Source organism: Sebastes fasciatus, chromosome 10 (assembly GCF_043250625.1).
Source record: "Sebastes fasciatus isolate fSebFas1 chromosome 10, fSebFas1.pri, whole genome shotgun sequence".
NCBI classification, from domain to species: Eukaryota; Metazoa; Chordata; class Actinopteri; order Perciformes; family Sebastidae; genus Sebastes; species Sebastes fasciatus.
This window is the reverse complement of record NC_133804.1, coordinates 8305643-8323710: the sequence shown is the minus strand read 5'-3', so window position 1 is coordinate 8323710 and position 18068 is coordinate 8305643. Positions and strand designations below refer to the sequence as shown.

The following is an 18068-nucleotide window of genomic DNA, read 5'->3' as shown; positions in this document are numbered from 1 at the left end:
CCTTTGTTGATGAGGGGCATTCCAGTACACAGCAAATACAGTGGAAACTCATGAAAAAAATATATTATTAAACATTAATTACTTGGAATAACTTCTTGAAATGTGGTACCATTAAAGTGCATTATTTTTATATTTTCTTTTTTTTGGAGGACCCTCCAGCTCCACCATCAGTGACTTCTGGAGGCCTCCCCACCATGGGCTCTCACACTGACCCGCCACTGCTTACTCAAGTCCCGCATGCAGGTCAGACAGGATCCGGCCCCTCGACACTCACACTGTTACATGGCAGATTGTGTTGTAACAGTTTTTTTCACTCTCAACTCGTCCAATGAGAACCTCTCTCCGGCATCACATGACACAACCTTTACGTAACCCTTTTTTTCCCTCCTGCGCTGCTCCATTGAGAATAATATGGGTGCTTCCTGCACCGGAGCATCGAACGAGCAGTGTAGTCAGCAGACCTCACAGCAGCGGACCTAGCATGAATGGCAGCAGCGGTATTGACCACATTATACACAGGTGAGAGGACTGACAATCTGCTGAGTATGGGGACGGAGAGTGAGAGCATGTTGCAGCTAGCAGCCGAGGCTTTCCAGTCGAAAAACTTCGACCTAGCAGCGGATATCTACGAGTGCCAACTAGCGAGTCTGGGAGATCCAGGCAGCCGACAGGAGCTGATGGTGAAGCGGGCTGACGCGCTCGCCTTCGGGGGCAAATTCACCGAAGCTTTCGACGCGTACCGACAAGCCTCGGAGACGGAGAGACTGAGACCTGTTCACCTGAGTAACCTCATAGAGTATCTATCGGGTAGTATTAGCAGACAAATCAGGGGCGACGGTCAAAACAGGAGCTCGAAGAGAGCAGAAGAGGTGGCGGTAGGCGCGGCGGTGGCAGCAGCTCCACAACCTGGAGTTGTTGCTGCTACTGCGGCTACGGGCGTTGGGTACGAAGACGTCTCCTGCCGGATATGCATGAGCTTTCTGTTCGAGCCCGTGACTCTCCCGTGCGGACACTGCTTCTGTAAGAAGTGCCTGGAGAAGGAGAGCAAGGAGAAGGACCGGCCGGTGATGTGTAAGGAGTGCCGGGACAGCTCCAGAGTAGCGGACGTGCAGAGTTACCGGGTCAACGTGATGCTGAGCAACCTGCTGGCCAAGTGGTTCCCCAGCCTGCACCAGGCCAGCCGGCTGCGGCGGGAGGGCAACGGGCTGTACGCAGACAAGAAGCTAGAGGCAGCGCTGGAGAAATACAACCAAGCCATACTCATAGGTAAGGACACTGAACTATCTTATAATTATGAGGAAACTTCTATTATGGCGTTATAGGACATGTTTCTACTGCGTAATGTGACATGTTGGCTAACTTTAACTACATGTTCTCACTTGTTCAGTAGCTTTTTGCTCTACATATTAAAGTGCATTGTTTTTATATATAGAGATATTTTTTGGGGAACCTATAATACTGTATGGTTCTGTCCCCTTTGTTGATAAGGGGCATTCCAGTACACAGCCAAATACAGTGGAATCTCATGACAAAATATATTATTAAACATTAATTACTTGGAATAACTTCTTGAAATGTGGTACCATTAAAGTGCATTATTTGTATATATATTTTTTTAGGAGGGACCTACATATGAGCATGTCAATTGACGCATCATATAACCATAAAGAAATATAAAATAAGGCTGTTATATGACTTGGTTTCATAAGTGTGTTATATACTCCTAGCTGCCTCTGGTGGCATCTGAGCGCCATGGCGCCATGTGTTGGATAACACCGTTATGTAGGCTGGGCTAATGGACCAAACATTGCGTAAGGACGTAACCACGTAACCAACCCCCCCTCCTTCCTTCTCCACTCCCTCATTGTGTAACGTCAAAAACAATGATTCAGGCAAATGTGGGTCAAGGGTACTATTTCAGGTCACCACTAGGGATACTAATGATCTCAGCCATACCAAGGGTTTTCTATAGGAAGAGGTGACGTGTGACCCATACAGACAGGGATTATTAGTAGTAGTAGGGAAATGACTTATATATTATAGCCTGGGAAAAAGTGTATCTCTTAATGTCACACTTACACTGTAAACTGCTTTGTACGGTTAATGTAATATATTATACAAGAGGCTCTGTGTCACTTTGTCAACTACTGAATGGAGTCTCTGGCACAGAAAGAGTCTTATATGACTAATGCTCCCAGCCATACCAGAGGTTTCCTATAGGCAGAGGTGAAGTGGGACCTATACATACAGGGATTATTATTATTAGTAGGGAAATAACTTATATAATATGAACAGATAGGATCCATAGCCTGGAATAAAGTTTCTCTTTTATATGATTAATGTAATATATTATATAAGAGTTTACTTAAATACCACAGCCTATAGGCAGAGGTGAAGTGTGACCTACAGGCATGGCTTATTATTAGATAGATAGATAGATAGATAGATAGATAGATAGATAGATAGCAACTTTATTGATCCCGAGGGAAATTCAAGTTTCCAGCATCACAGTTCCAAGTTAGTAGTGCAAAGTACAAAGTACAAAAAAATATACAAGATATAAAAATACAAGGAGATGAAGAAAACTGCTAAAACTGAATATAATGCAGGGTAACAGCTGTGATACAGGACTATTAAAAAAGTGAATATAGTGCAGAAGAGACTGTTAAAAATGAGTATAGTGCAGGGCAACTCCAGTAGGTTAGTCTATGAAAGTGCACTGTGTGCATTATTATCTGTCATGCAGACCGTTCTCCTTTGTCCCCCCTATTAGTAGTGAAATAACTTATATTTATTAAGTAGGATCCATAGCCTGGAAGAGAGTTTATCTCTTATGTCACACATAAACTGTAAACTGCGTTATATGATTAATGTAATATATTATACAACAGGCTCTGTGTCACTTAGTCAACTACTGAATAGAGTCTCCTCCCACAAAGAAGGAGTCTTATATGACTGAGATACTTGGCCTGACCTCATTTGACTCCACTGTGTTGTGCTGCAGCAGCTCGGAACACTGTGCACACTGGTTGTGTAAAGGTACTCGTTTCACTGAAGGTGTGCCATAGTTTCCCTGGCGCGGCCAATCAGTTGACATCTGATAGAAGCACCATTTGTGTTCATTGGGTCCCCAAAAAGTACAGCATGTACCTCCCAGTGGAGATGCTCAGGCTCCCTTTAGTAATAGAATTACTGCTGGGCTGTTTCCAGGATCTTAGTGTGCTCCAGGATGTTATTCAGCATGTTTAGCTAAGGTGATTTGATACATAATGATTAACAAAGAGCCACATAACTGGCTTATTTTTTGGAAGGAACGGCTTCAAAACCGCAATGAATTGCAGAATTGGGCCCGTAGATGTTGATCTTTGATCCATTAACTGTATCGCCAGGACTCATTTGAGTGTTATTAACTAATGGCATGCAATTCCCAATGGAACACTTGCTTTCACTAAATAATTTGTGAAAAATAAGTTCGTGAGCTGAATCTCAGCAAGGCAAGAAAATGGATATAGTGCTTGTTGTACTTGCAGAATCTGTTGCGTACATGATACAATATATTTGATGTCCTTAACCAAGGTGCAGTCGCCTGCATAGTGTTTGTACTGGGCTGCACGTGTCTGCTGTGCATTCATCTCATTGTGGAGATTCACCTTACAGTGGGGTTAACATCTTATAGGGTTAAGACATAGTATTAGAGTTAAATTTAGAGTTGGATCGAGAACCAAGCTTAGGCTAAGGGTGTGTTTACCCGTGAAGTAGTTATGATTACGGTTAGGGTAAGCCTCCAGGGATTTATAATTAGAGTAATCATTCTAATAGAGTTATAATTAGCTCAAGTCTTTGTGTGTAACAAAGCAGTAATCACTCTTGAAAATATGTACCGTGCAATTATTTGCAAAAACATGTCCTACTTTTACAAATAGTTTGTCTGATACTGTACGTGCATTTACATCTACTAGGTCACCTCAAATATTTCAAATTCAAATGTAAAATAATCCCTTCTGCTCTCTTATACCTCCATTTCTGTTTTCATTCCTTAGAGTGATTTACTCCCTTTGCCTTGTACAAAAGCCAGAGAAATAGTTCCCTCTGATTATAGGGCTAGCTGCGGCGACAATTTGCATACATCTCTATAGTTATGAAACCTGGAATGTGGGTGACCTTGATAGTGCTGCTGTTTTGTAAGGCAGCCCTTTTTTTTTTCATAACGTGTTTTATAACGTGGTTGAACTGATCCATTTTAAACACTCCTTCTAACTTCTTCCTTATATCACCAGTAACTTCAGCTTTTTAAGACATAAGAGAATAAACAAGTGGTGGCCATGCATCTTTTAAGAGATCTGCAGTACGTTTTGAAACAGTTGCCTCGGGATAGAGGTCATTAAACGTACTGTCTATGTAACGGTTTTAAGCTGAGGGAAAGGGTGCTGAAACAAAAACCACTGACTAGTTAATTGACAGATTACTTATTTACAACTATTTTCTTAATAGATGAATTGTTTAAGTTATTTATTAAGCGAAAATGCCAAAAATGTCACTGGTTCCAGCTGCTCAAATGTCACAATATGCTGCCTTTTTTCTGTTTTACAAGTTGTGATGACAAATCTTGGAAACCTTATTCTTTTATAACACTAACAATCTAACTATGGTAGTTAGTAACAACTACCTAACTCAGCAGTTCCCAACCTTTTTCCTTAAGAGACCCCTTTCCTATCATTAAGTAAACTGACGACCCCAGACTATTATGGATATTTATTATTATTATTATTATTATTATTGTTTCAGAACACCTGATAAACTGTACAATTGACCCACATATTGAACGCAATAACTGCAGGAAGTTGACCTAACAAGATGTTCCTCCTTTATTCCTCAGCACCCATGGACCACATACTGTTCAGTAATCGCTCCATGATCCACTCCAGTCTGAGACACTATGAACAGGCTCTGAGCGACGTTGAGGTGACCTGCAGACTCATGCCTAACTGGTCCAAGGTACGGCAGACAAATGGCTCCGCATTATAAAACCTATATGTAATAATCAGTTTATGTAAATGTAAAAAGTTCCCGTCTGGATGCTAGATAAATGACACATCTTCTTCCTGCCTACAGGGTCATGTTCGTAAGGCCCAGGCCCTGGTGTCTCTGGGCAGGACGGAGGAGGCTCTGAAGGAGTACCTGGTCTGTCTGTCCATAGAGCCTGACTGTAGACCGGCCAAGACTGAGGCCCACAAGGTAAATAAGACATCCCAGTTAAATATATAGATTGTTCTATCATCATAAATGCTTGCAGAATAATCACATCATTGCTTTTTGTCTCCTCTCAGCTCCTCTGTGATCTCCTGGCTCCAGTCACAGATCAGGTCCCTGAACACATCTCAGACTACTCCAATACACTGTCTCTCAGAGCACACATCAAGAGCAGTATTAACGCTCCCCCCGAGGTAAGAGACGCTCCACCTCCGGCAGTAAAAAAGTTGACATTGAGGGGACATGAGGTTTCAATATCCTTTCCTTCCATCCTTTTCCTTCTCTCAGATCTTTATTCCCAGCTCAGTGTCCAGTCTTGCCCCTGCTACTCCTGCAACTGAGATGTCCGGCAGCGAGGTCAAATGTCAGACAAAGCCTGAGATCAGGAGGCCGGACCGCTGTTTACCACTCAAAAGGAAACGGAGGAGCACAGAAGAGGAGGACGGTGGTCAGGAGAGGAGAGACGACCACAAGAGAGCCAAGTCTGGTGAGCTTTTGGACGTAGCTACTGATCCACTGAGTTCTGCGGTTTGTGACGTCTTGGACCCGTGCGATCTGGAGTGTTCTCTGTGTATGAGGTGAGATTTGCTTTACAGCTTGATTCAGACCTAAATCTTTATTAACAGTCACACACACCACCATGCGATAAAGTTAGCAGTTGTGTAACGTTTGCTAAATTGCAACTGACTATGATACGATGTGACATGCAGCATCTTTTATACAATATATCAATATACAGAAACACAACCTGTAAGAAAGGAATTAAAGAGTCTTTGTCTTGTTTGTTTCCCACCCAGACTTTTCTACGAGCCGGTGACGACGCCGTGCGGTCACACGTTCTGTCTTCGCTGTCTGGAGAGATGTCTGGACCACAACCCAAAGTGTCCACTCTGTAAAGAGGAGCTGTCTGAGGTACGTGCTGTAATACTCTGGTATATAGTGTTAAAACTAGGGCTGTCAATCAATTCAAATATTTAATCGCGATTAATCGAGTCAAACTCTCTATGTTTCTGCCACTACAAAACACATTTCTCATGTAGTTTCTGTCTTTATCTCTCTCCAGTACCTGGTCCAGAGGCAGTACTCTAAGACAGTACTAATGGAGAACCTGATATCGACGTATCTTCCCTCGGAGCTCATAGAAAGACAGAAAATCCACCAGGATGAGATGGCTGAGCTCTCTAAGTAAGTTTGTGTCCATGTCTGCTCTTCTCCTCTTTCCCAATATCTGGTTTTATCGTTCTTTATGCTCAATTGGTTCAATGTCAAATATGGTCTTCTCAATAGGGCGGCTTGTGTTTGAGAATGCGTGACTGACATAAAACTCTATAAGAATATCTGCTACTGTTGTTTGACCCACTGACCTACAGTAGATAACGCACGTCTGACACACTGACCTCTTAGCGTGCATCATCTAAGGCATCAAGTATCACATACCTGGAGGCTTTAACAAACTCCAACAAATAGCTTCTCTTAAACTGGAGCAAAACCAGTTCACGCTCACAGTAGCTGGTGGGTTTTGTTTTAGCTATAGGTTAGTTGTGAGTAATGGTGCAGATGGAATTTGCGCAGTTGTTTTTGAAATTGTGGATGTTAAAATTTCCATTTTATGAACATTTTAAGGACTTTTCACTCTCTAAAAAACAGAAAATGAATGGTATATAATTTCCACCACATTAAACAAATGCTCCTTTTATTCTTGTCTCTCTTCAGTCTTAACAAGAATGTGCCTATATTCGTGTGCACCATGGCCTTCCCCACTGTGCCATGCCCTCTCCATATCTTCGAGCCCTGCTACAGACTGATGATTCGCCGATGCATAGAGGCGGGAACCAACTGCTTCGGCATGTGTCTGGGAGACGACCGCAAAGGGTAAGTGCTAAGACACTAGTACCTATGTGTGCTTGGTTATGTGTTTTTAATACAAAAGTGTCAGAGAGAGTATGGATCCAGAAAGTGTAATAATGCGCCCTCTCCCTCCCTCCTGCCTCCAGGTTTGCAGACTATGGGTGCCTGTTGGAGATCCGCGATGTGAAGTTCTTTTCCGACGGCCGCTCAGTCGTGGACACCATCGGCAAACGGAGGTTTAAAGTCCTCCAGCACCACGAGAGGGACGGATACAACACGGCTGATATAGAGTACCTGGAGGATGTTAAGGTATGAGGAAGTTTTGGCTTCACTTTTGGGGAACTGTCATGTCGTCCATCTTTATATACAGTCTGTGGAGCGGATAGATGAGGAGTAGCGGAGAGAGGGATGGTGGGACGGAGAAGTGACGGCTTGATAGAGAATTACCAGATGATGTTATTAATCAAATGTGTGTGTGTGATTTGTAGGAGGAGGATCTGGCGGAGCGTGAGCTGCAGTCTCTGCATGATACGGTGTACGACCAGGCTTTGGTGTGGGTCAACTCCTTGAAGACGGAGCAGAGGGAACGCATTGAAGGACACTTTGGACCCATGCCTCAGAAAGACTCTGAATTTCAGGTACATACACAATTTAATTACAAAGTCACACTTTTTACTTAAAGGATTCAAACTTCTTTCAAGTGTGTCTTAGCTTTCTTTTAAAATAGAATAGGATTTGTGATGCACTGAAGGGCTGATAATGAGAGACAGTCGTGTCTGCAAAGTTAGCATGACCTATATTCTACTTTATTTAGTCTTTAACACCCTCTCTCTGTGTCTCCTCCTCCTCCTCCAGGACAGTCCCAACGGCCCCTCGTGGTGTTGGTGGTTACTCGCCGTTCTTCCGTTAGAAGGCCGAGCCCAGCTGCCGTTCCTGGCCCTCACCTCTCTGAAAGATCGCCTCAGCGGCATCCGCAAGGTGCTGCTCTTCATGGCCCACAGCAGGCACCGGTGACTTTGACTCTCCGCACCTGGAAAATGCAGTAACCCCTCCTTCCCGCACACACACCCTCCTCCAAAGCAGCAGTTGAGTTGCTGTTCTTCCTTTTTTTGACGCACAAAGAACTGACGTTGTTGCACCTTCCGTGTTGCAGCGCCATCCCATTCAGAAAGCAGCGCTGGACTCATCTTTCTACATCAAACTTTAACAAAAAATGGGAGCAACAGAGACTATTGATCTGAATACATAAGATATCTTCCATCCATAACATTCTCTTCCCACCAACCATACAGACTTCTGCTACAGTACATTCAGACAGGAAGGACATCTGATTTCTTAAAGAGACAGTACAAAAGCGACCAGATTTCACCTTCCGTCATAACATCGGATGTCACTGTAACAATGCTAATGCGCACATGCTACGTATATGTTTTTGTCTAACATCTCCGTGTGTACAACAACAAACTGTTGTGCTGATATGTCTTCTAATGTCCAGGTTCCACTGTTGCCTTGCTGGCCTTCCTCCATCTTTGTAGTTCTATGCTTTTCCTCTTGCATACATGCGTGTGAAAAACAAACAAACTTTGCAGTCTGATATGAGCAATTTCTCAAAAAAAAAAGACAAAGCAGTTCAGACATACAAATTCATCCATTACAAGTGGCAACTACCATTAATTCAACCAATCAATCAATATCCCCATTCTGTATGAATTTAAATATACATTTAAATTCTGCAAGAGACCAAACAATGAATTTGCCTCACTAGTCTTAAGTGAATAATGATAATAATACTGATTAGATATGATTAATTGGTATTTAGATATCTGCAGATAAACCCATGGATTTACTATTCTGCCACCTTTATCATAACTTAAACAACAATCATATTTTTGGCTGCTATTCGGTCTTCCTTCCCTCCTTGCTTCCTTCATCTCTGACTCTACATCATGCAGCTGAATAACTACAGACTGAACCTTTACATTGGCGCACTTTAAGGCTCTTGTTCTTGTTTTTTTATTCATCCATTGTTTTTTTATTATTTGTCAGATTTTTTTTGTTTTGTTCTTCCATTATTTATTTTGTCATTATTTATGCATGCAGAGACATTGTTTACATTTCACCCGAAAGAGATGTTGAGCTGCTCACTTTCCAAAGGCTTAAAAAAAAAAAAAAAAATTGACCCCAGACATCAGCAATAATACCCTGGTAACTGTAGAGTATCATTACTATAAAAGAAACATTATTTATACAATCAAGAGTATTTCTGAGAAAATGATGTTGTTTGAAAACATATTGAGGCCTTGCTGTCTGTGACAGGACTGTTTTTACATGGCAAGAGTGATTCTCTGGAAGATTCAAGAGATTGTTGAGCTTTGCCTTCTCAATTTTTTTTATTTTATATGTCCATGTGTTTGATTTTACATGTTTCTCAATCGGGTTCTTTGTGTTTTTATAATTTTTTTGGTTACTGGTGTGTCTCTCCTGATTTCATGTGTAATAGTACAGGGATTGTCACGTCAAATCATCCATATTTATTGTTTTGTGTTATAAGGGCCAAATTCCAAGTAATGCTATAATATATTCCCCATAAAAACAAAGATTCTATTGGAAGATGCTTGTCTAAAGAAGACAAGTACCGACAAAACAAAATTAACTGGTTTCAGCTATCCTTCCACCATGTATAAAACATTGCCCCAGTAATGTTTGCTAATTTTCTAACTGGTAACCACTCAGAGACTATGATGCTCAAACTGGGCTGGAAAGGGAAAAGGCATTAGTCAGATATAATCACACCTCTGGTGTAAAAGCATATCAAACTGATGTTTCAGATTCAGAGAGAAATCCTGATAGATGTGAAGAGGTAGAGAAAAAGGGAAAAATCACCTGCTATTCCTATTATTTTTTACAATTTATGAACATGAGTGAAAGTTAAAAAACAGTAAAACTCCCTTGATGGACGAGTTCATCATTGACAGTTAAGCCTCTTGATGTTTTGTCTGTAGATACCATCACATGAGGAGAGTTGTAGTTCCCATCACAAAGTAGTAGCATGACATCAAAATGGGGGTTTGGCTTAAAACTAATATCTGTGAATTATTGTTCATCTGTGACAGCAGTTCTAGTGCCTTAAGTTGAACTTCTTCCATTTACACTTTGGTGTATAAACTGCAATGGCAACTACTGTATATGCTAATGTTTTGTGCGACAACCTGTGGTTCCCTAAATAACATCTTAAGATAATGTCTTTAAGAACCTGGACTGTTGTAGGTTCTTAAAGACATTATGGGATTGAATTGACTTTTTTCCCACACCGGCAACCAACACACTTAGCCTTATTCCCCACAATCCTGATTGACTCATATTAATAACAGCAATTACAGAAACTCCAATTGCTACTATTTTGTGTGCTTCTTAAATATACGGAAAAGGATGAATATTTTCGTCACTGATGAGCTTCCATACGCTTGGATTCTCACAGACATGATTTCAGAGGAGAAGGTGTTTAATCAGGAAACAGCACAGGTTATAAGCTATGACCCAGTTGGGACATGAATACAGTGGCATTTGTATTGAATCCTGAAAGTTCAAGATGTGTTCAAGCTGCTGTTGCGGCTTGATGGTATCATTTTGACATTTTGTAGCACTCCAAACTCATGATAACTTTGCTGACAAGCTGGCACTTGCGCCAACCTTTTATTTTAGTGACCACAACAACATAACAATCCAGCTATGCAAAAAAAGAAGGATGGTGGATTATTGCCTATTGATATCGGGACCTTTCAGAATTCAAGCATTGATCCTTTGAGGAAGTGTTACTACCTCTAGCATCTTCCTAGAGCACTTCCACTAAGAGAGAAAGAAAGACTATGCTTCCTTACTCTGTTGTTTTCCTGTCATTGTTGTTTAATCTGTGTTGAAAGTGTCATTTGAGAAGTCAAACAAGCAAATAATGTATATCATCCGTGTCCCATCACTGCTCCAAAATGTACTTAAAAATGCTTCATCAACACTTCACACAGAGTTGATGTCAGGTTTCTGTGTAATGTACAGGTATTTGATACTGATCTGAAATATTTGAAGTATTTTGAGGAGCACTTGATTTATCTCACCTGGCAAAGTGAACAGCTTCTTGGAAACGAAGCGTATGACCTCTTTTATGTCCTCTAAGTGAGTTGACTAAATTCTGATACAACATTCATGCATTGCTAACTCTAAAAAATCGTCATGTCTTAAAAAATCTTTGCCAAGCGCTCCTCATATTTTCAAATATTTGCCTAAACGTCAGTCAGAGCTCCATGGCCTCTAAATGTCTCTGGGTGAATTCGCACAAAATGAATGTATGTGTGTCTCGACATCTCTCTAATGTTTTTCTGTACATGTCTGTTTTTGATAGTAAAACTTTAGTATGCATCTTTTTGCAAAAGTACAGTCTTGAATTTACAACTTGTGAATAAACCAAAAGGTTTGTGTTCTCGGTCCTGCATGGGACTGTGGACACACCTGACTGGACTAGATTCTGACGTCTCCTTTGTTTGTGTTCTTCGGGGCCGACTAAATTTCTTAGAAAGTAGCAGATCAGATTACTGGTTACTTCAGATTGTGTTCAATAATTCACAAGATTAATCAGAACCTTCAATGTAATCTGAAATCTTATAGCACAGTTGTCTGTAAGGTGAGTGATGTAGGAGGTAGTCAGGGGTTTCAGCAACACTTTGTTGTCAAAATGGTCAAACTCCAGTTTTGGAGATTTTCAAGTAAAAAAAAAAAAGGAAAGATTATTTTTTTTAAAAACAAGATAGCTCCAGGATGACATATTTTTGTAGGCCAACCAGGAAGTTAGCATCTCCCTGGTTCCTTCGACAAAAAGCCAATGGGATTTTTCCATTGGGTTTTGAATTATTGCAGAAAATAAACTCTGCGGCAAACAAACGTTTACCATACTTACACGTTTTGTCCAGCAAGATATCCTTCACAAATGAACACCACTTTTCAAATTTTTATTTTTGAAGCGTGAATGCAATCGCCATAAGTAAAAAACTAACGTTGGGCTATAAACGAACTACACCACGGTCGCATTAGCGCGTGGTTTTAAGATACAAATTCAGATTTTTATTTCCATAAATAACTGTATTTATTATAATATAAATAAACAATTGGTCCCTGACATTGTTGTCTTAAAAGTGTTTAGTCAGTTTCACAACAACAAGAGTTACAGGGGTGAAAAGTGTATTTCTTTCTTTATTTATTTATCTGGTTATTTGTTACCTCAATGCAGAAAATGAGGAAGTGCATTTTTTTTTTTTATGGCAACCAGCGCCTCCCAGAAGCTGACGCACTAGACAACCGCCTATATGGCCTATGCCTTAAATTGGCCTTAAGTGGAGCAGAGCAGGAATGAGGTAGGCTAACATTTCAAGTTGAGCGAGGTTAGCTGGCTCATATGTTAGAAAACTATGCATGCTGGCCAGAGTTGTTGCATTACATAAGTCCTGCTATATACCAGTTAGGTAACACGTCACATCAAGTGTTTAAGGAGTGGAGTTACTCGTCAACAACATTTAGTATTAGGTTAAGTCAGTAGAAGTCAGGCTGAATAAATCACTGTAGGTTAGAAGGTTAGAACCAAAGCAAACGGTCGATGCAGTAAATCTGCGCGACTGCTCTTAAAGCCAATTTTGGTCATGAAAGCATTCCTCTGAAGTAGAGACACAGATTCAAGCAGAGTGGTTTATAGAGGAAGAGGAGGGTGTGTGTGTGTGTGTGGTGGGATAAATAAGGCAGAATAAACAAGAGTGAGAAGCCAAGAAGAGACGGTTGAAGAGAACAAAACTGACACTTAGAGAGAGAGAAAACATGTTTGTGAGAAAGAATGTGTGAAAGAAATCCTACATGTGGATAGAGGGAGAGAGAGAACTTCAAGCTTTTGGATTTTGGGACCAAAACCAGAGAAAGTGACAGCCTGTTTTCACACATACATACGTCTCCAATATGTTTGAGCTGCACACACACAGAAAAAACACACAGACCGTTAATGTGCAGCTGAATGACAGCGATATAAAGAGAGAGAGAGAGAGAGAGAGAGAGAGAGAGAGGGGAAGCTGGACCGACAGGAAGACTGTTTATGTAAGTAATGCAAATGTAGGTCACTCAGTCAGAGTTAGAACGTTACAAAAGAGGCAGAAAAAGTATAGAGAAAAGAGAGATGGAGGGAAAGAACGGTGTGTCTCCTTCCCTTCTTGGCTCGCTCTTTGTTTGTTGCTCTTCAGCATAATTACAATGCAGATTAGCAAGTTTAGCTCGCTACAGTCCCAGAAGGACTCTTAGAGAATTGAAGGCCTGCTCGTGCCCATCTAAATATAGAGACGCAGTCTAGGATGTATCCTGTTTATGCAAATCAGCGCTCACTATGGACTAACACTTTGAACCACATTGAACCACAAACCAATATAAATCAAGACTTTCAATCAAATGTTCATTATGTGCTGAAGCAGCAGTAGGTAGAAATGGAGCCAATGGGATTAAAAAAAACTATATCCTGACAGTATTCACAGACCGGAGGAAAACAACCAATCAGAGCCAAGCTGGAGCCTTATAATAAGCCTAATGGACAACAAACTGGACTGGACAATAAACACTGACCACCTCTACAGGAAGGGCCAAAGCAGACTGTACTTCCTGAGGAGAGTGGGATCATTTAACATCTGCACAAAACTCCTGCGGATGTTAAATGATCCCAGCCTCAAATGAACTCAAAAACATTTGAGCATTGTGATGAAGGTAACACAGCCTATAGTCTAAGTATATAGTATATGAGTTTAATGCAGTGAGGGCCAAAGTTCAAATGTACTACGGAGTATTAGGGCCACATTGAGGGAAAAAAATCGGAGATTTCGAGAATAAAGTCATAACTTTACGAGAAAAAAAAAGTCAGAATATTACGAGAATAAAGTCATAACTTTACGAGAAAAAAAATAACACGTAAAATTACTACTTTATAATATTATGAATTTATTCTCATAATATTACGAGAAAAAAAGTCGTATTATGAGAATAAAGTCATAAGTTTACGAGAATAAAGTCATAAGTTTAAAAGAAAAAAAGTTGTTATATGAGAATAATGTCATAACTTTACGAGAAAAAAATTAACACGTAAAATTACTACTTTATAATATTATGGCTTTATTCTCATAATAATACAACTTTTTTTCACGTAAACCTATGACTTTATTCTTGCAATATTATGACTTAATTCCCTAAATCTACGATTTTTTTTTTCCCTCAATGTGGCCCTGATACTCCGTCGTAACGTCATACCATAGACCTACATCAATGATAAATAAAATTGAAAATGTAATCAAAAAACAGTTATTCATTTCCACTAATTTTTTTAAAAATCCACAGGGAGCCACTGGAGAGGAGCTAAAGAGCTGCATGTGGCTTCGGAGCCGCAGGTTGCAGACCCCTGCCTTAGCCTCTCATAAGTTATTAGAGAGAGTGAGAGTCATGGTTTACCCTGGTTTACAATGAGATGTCTCTTTCACCATCTTACCAAGTATTGGAGTTTAACCCCTTACCATTCGACCTCTTTTTTAGAGGGGTAGGGATGGGGACAGGGGATGTTCAGAGGGAGACAAATAGTCAACAGTATATGTCACATATAATCATCACCTGAAAGCTGTGAACTTGAAGATTCATTTGAGGTGCATCTCAGCACTGTGTGTCAAGTTGTTCTGGTCATTAATAAGAAATGGAAATTAATTAATTAATTAAAATAAATTGAATAAAATAAATTTAATTAAATATCTCACTGGAAACAGAGTGCTCACCAGCGGGTCTGTTTATCCTGCAGGTTTGAACCAGCCAGTGTTGTCGTTGTTGTGTTAATTGAAATTCACTGTCCCAGTGGGGATCAAATGGTCAGCTATAATGTCACTGGAAACAATGACAGTTTGAGAATCCGACCTCACCCGACCCAGGGTCACTCCAGTTCATACGCAGCTGGCCGATGAGGTCAGGTCTGACCAAACCCCAAAGCATGCAGTGTAATCTGCTGCTGTGTTTCCTGTGGAAGTCCAGCTCATCCTCTGCAGCCAGATAGAAGCGGTGTCCAAAAAAACCCACAGTGAAGCTTTAGCAACCTATCTGAGATTTGTGAGATATCCTTGTAGCTTTAACTGTCCACTTCAAACTGCAAACAGTCAGTACTTATTATAGCCTTCAGCTACTGTGCTGTACATGCTGTTTGTATCAGGTTCTAAAGCTGCACTAATCAATATCTTTATTTATTACACAGCTTTGTTGAACACTCAATTCTGATTGCAAATGTTATGTTTGCAGTTTTCGCTGCCCCCTAATGATGATTGATATAACCTGTTTAAAGTGAGCAACTTGCAATTAAACTGTTCTGCTGTTATTTCCTGATGATACACAAACATTTTTTGACTGTGTGGGAGAATTAAGCCTCTAATGTCTGACACAAATACCATCAGACATGGGAGTGGCTTAGCATGAAATTGAGTTAAGAGAACTGTAATTAGCCTACTTTCAACACTAAGAAGATTTTTCACAGCAGGATTAGTAGCCCTTTTTGTTTATGCAAGTCTTTCTTGAAGAGTTTCTGTGATCTCTACTGATCGTAGCGGCCTAAGTCGACATTAATATCGCTCCCCCCCTCCTTGTCTCCTCACCTCTGTGATTGCTGCCAAGTTGGTTGGTTATATAACCTGTAAATGAGAAGGTCAACACCCAGCAGTCATCGCAATGGATACTTGGCACGGACACACACACACACATTGTACATCTTGGCTGGTCCAGTCAGAGCCGTGTGTGTGTGTGTGTGTGTGTGATAGTGCATGTATCAGAAGTAGGCCAGCAGCGGCGGCGTTACCTAACTCACCCAGAACAGACATCTGGGGAGTTTAAGCAGCCCTCTCACTGATTACAGCTTCCTGACCACACGCACGCGCACACACACACACACACACACACACACACACACACACACACACACACACACACACACACACACACACACACACACACACACATTCACATTCACATAGACCAGATCAAACATACACATGCAAATATTGGCTCATGTTGTACACACACACTGATGCACACACAAACATTTGGCTCAAATTCTGGCCACACACAAGGAGAAAGTCACATGCACACAACGCAGATGTGCATACGTGTACGAGCCAAGACTGTGAGTGTTTAAGACGGGGGAATGTATTCAAAGTACTGTAAATCATAATTTTAAAAGGATTTTTTTAATAAGTCAGTATCATTTATTGTATTATAAAATGCGTTTTATTTCAAGTTTAGTTTGTGCTCTGTATCATAGTCACTAGAAACACTGCAGATAAAAAATCAGTTCAGTGAAATTGAGCTACTGGTTAAAAGTAGTAAAATAAGTCTCATTACAATGTTGTAAATAAGATTTATTGAGATGCTTCAATGAAAGTGACTTTGAATGAGCACGTAAGAATTTAGTGTGTTGCTTAAAGGGGTATTGCATAGATTTTACACTTGAAGGTCAGTTTACTCATCAGAGGAAGTACTACTCAGCCTATGAAAACAGTTGAATGATGTTTTTTTGTGACTCACGAGGAGCTTTCTGAAGTCTAAAAAATAAATTACCTGATGATGTCATCATACACACTTCTAATTGAAAACCTGCGTTACAAACCGAGGTGTGGAGTTTGAATAACATACATCATACCAGCACATACGGGTACTTTGCAAAACGTCAAGGACGCGCCCCCTTTTGGGGGAAAGAAAACTGAAGATCCCATAGACTTCAATGCAATTTGATGTTCGCGATACCTTAATAAATTAAGGTTGATCGCACATTTCAAAGCAGTCTTCCCCCATCCAATGCATTGGCCGGTTATTGCTCAGACATCTATACATATTTGATTGTTGTCTGTAAATAACCAATGTGTTAATAGTCCACTGTTTGATCTATAGGCTGATATTTAGTTGGAGACGACAGTCTGATGCTGCTATAATGTTAATGTATGACTGTATTACTGCAGCAGCCTGCCACTCAAGCTGATGTTAGCTAGCCTTGCAAGTTATTGTCACCAGCAACATTTAGCCATTTACCACACTGAGAGTGAATATTCACGTATGGTATGTGCCTCAACTCTCAGTGTGAAAGCCTCAGTTAACAACAGCTTTTTGTCATTTTCCATTTTCTCTCCTGTGACAGTGAGTGTCTTTCCTCCAAAAGGGAGCGCAGCCTCGGTGATGACGCAACGCTGGTCTGGTCTATAGCTTGGAGCCATAATACCCCTCTTTTATGTCTGTATTAGAACATTTTCAGTCCAGACGCTTTCAGTCCAAAATGGTGGAAGCATAGCTCTGCAGCCGGGCGTTGATGTTGCAATGGAATGAACAATTGACCCTCACTTCTTGGCAATATAAGTTCTTTGTTCCCGGTCTGATGTATGGCAGCTACCACTCATGGAGGGTCTAATGAAAGATGACACTGAAGTGCATTATGGGAAAAGTAAGATCCCGTGTTTTTGGAGCTTGACCCATACAGGGGGTTATAAATCAGGATATCTCAGCTTGTACTGCTTCATTTTTGACCATTCTTTTTAAATCTGTCATTTGTTACCCATCTTTATGGAAGTGCAATACTAAATTGCTGGTGAACTCCTTTAAAGGCACTTTAATAGGACATTAAGCTGTTTTGAGGATTTAAACTGAGAGTCCAAAGAAGTTTCAGTATTTTTTCTTTTCATCTGGATTTTTTTTCAGTTAATGGTTGAATAATAATTTTGTTTCAAATGTCTCATTACACTTCCAGGGATGCAATTCTGGTTGGGAAATAATTAATTGATGAATCATTTATTTATTTACCTAACAGCAGTGAAATCTAAATATATTTATACTAAAAAAAAGAACTATAAAATATAGTAGGATGTTAACTCTCTTGAGGTTGCTAAAATCCTAAA

General features: G+C 40.5%; 1 protein-coding gene across 1 annotated transcript; it reads left to right on the top strand.

Moving 5' to 3' along the window:
• The first annotated feature begins 366 nt into the window (after window positions 1-366).
• LOC141774989 (LON peptidase N-terminal domain and RING finger protein 3-like) lies at window positions 367-11612 on the top strand. The gene is made up of 11 exons (XM_074647871.1): window positions 367-1266; window positions 4877-4995; window positions 5113-5235; window positions 5328-5444; window positions 5539-5828; window positions 6048-6162; window positions 6314-6435; window positions 6964-7122; window positions 7245-7407; window positions 7587-7736; window positions 7954-11612. Exons 1-11 carry the CDS (start codon window positions 486-488, stop codon window positions 8110-8112), a joined length of 2298 nt encoding a protein of 765 aa, XP_074503972.1. The 5' UTR covers window positions 367-485; the 3' UTR covers window positions 8113-11612.
• Window positions 11613-18068: the final 6456 nt, after the last annotated feature.

Coding starts and splice junctions, on each gene's coding strand:
- LOC141774989 (XM_074647871.1), top strand. CDS start 486: ATGGCAGCAGCGGTATTGACCACATTATACACAGGTGAGAGGACTGAC. Junction 6,163..6,313: donor GTAAAGAGGAGCTGTCTGAG/GTACGTGCTGTA, acceptor ATCTCTCTCCAG/TACCTGGTCCAGAGGCAGTA. Junction 6,436..6,963: donor GAGATGGCTGAGCTCTCTAA/GTAAGTTTGTGT, acceptor GTCTCTCTTCAG/TCTTAACAAGAATGTGCCTA.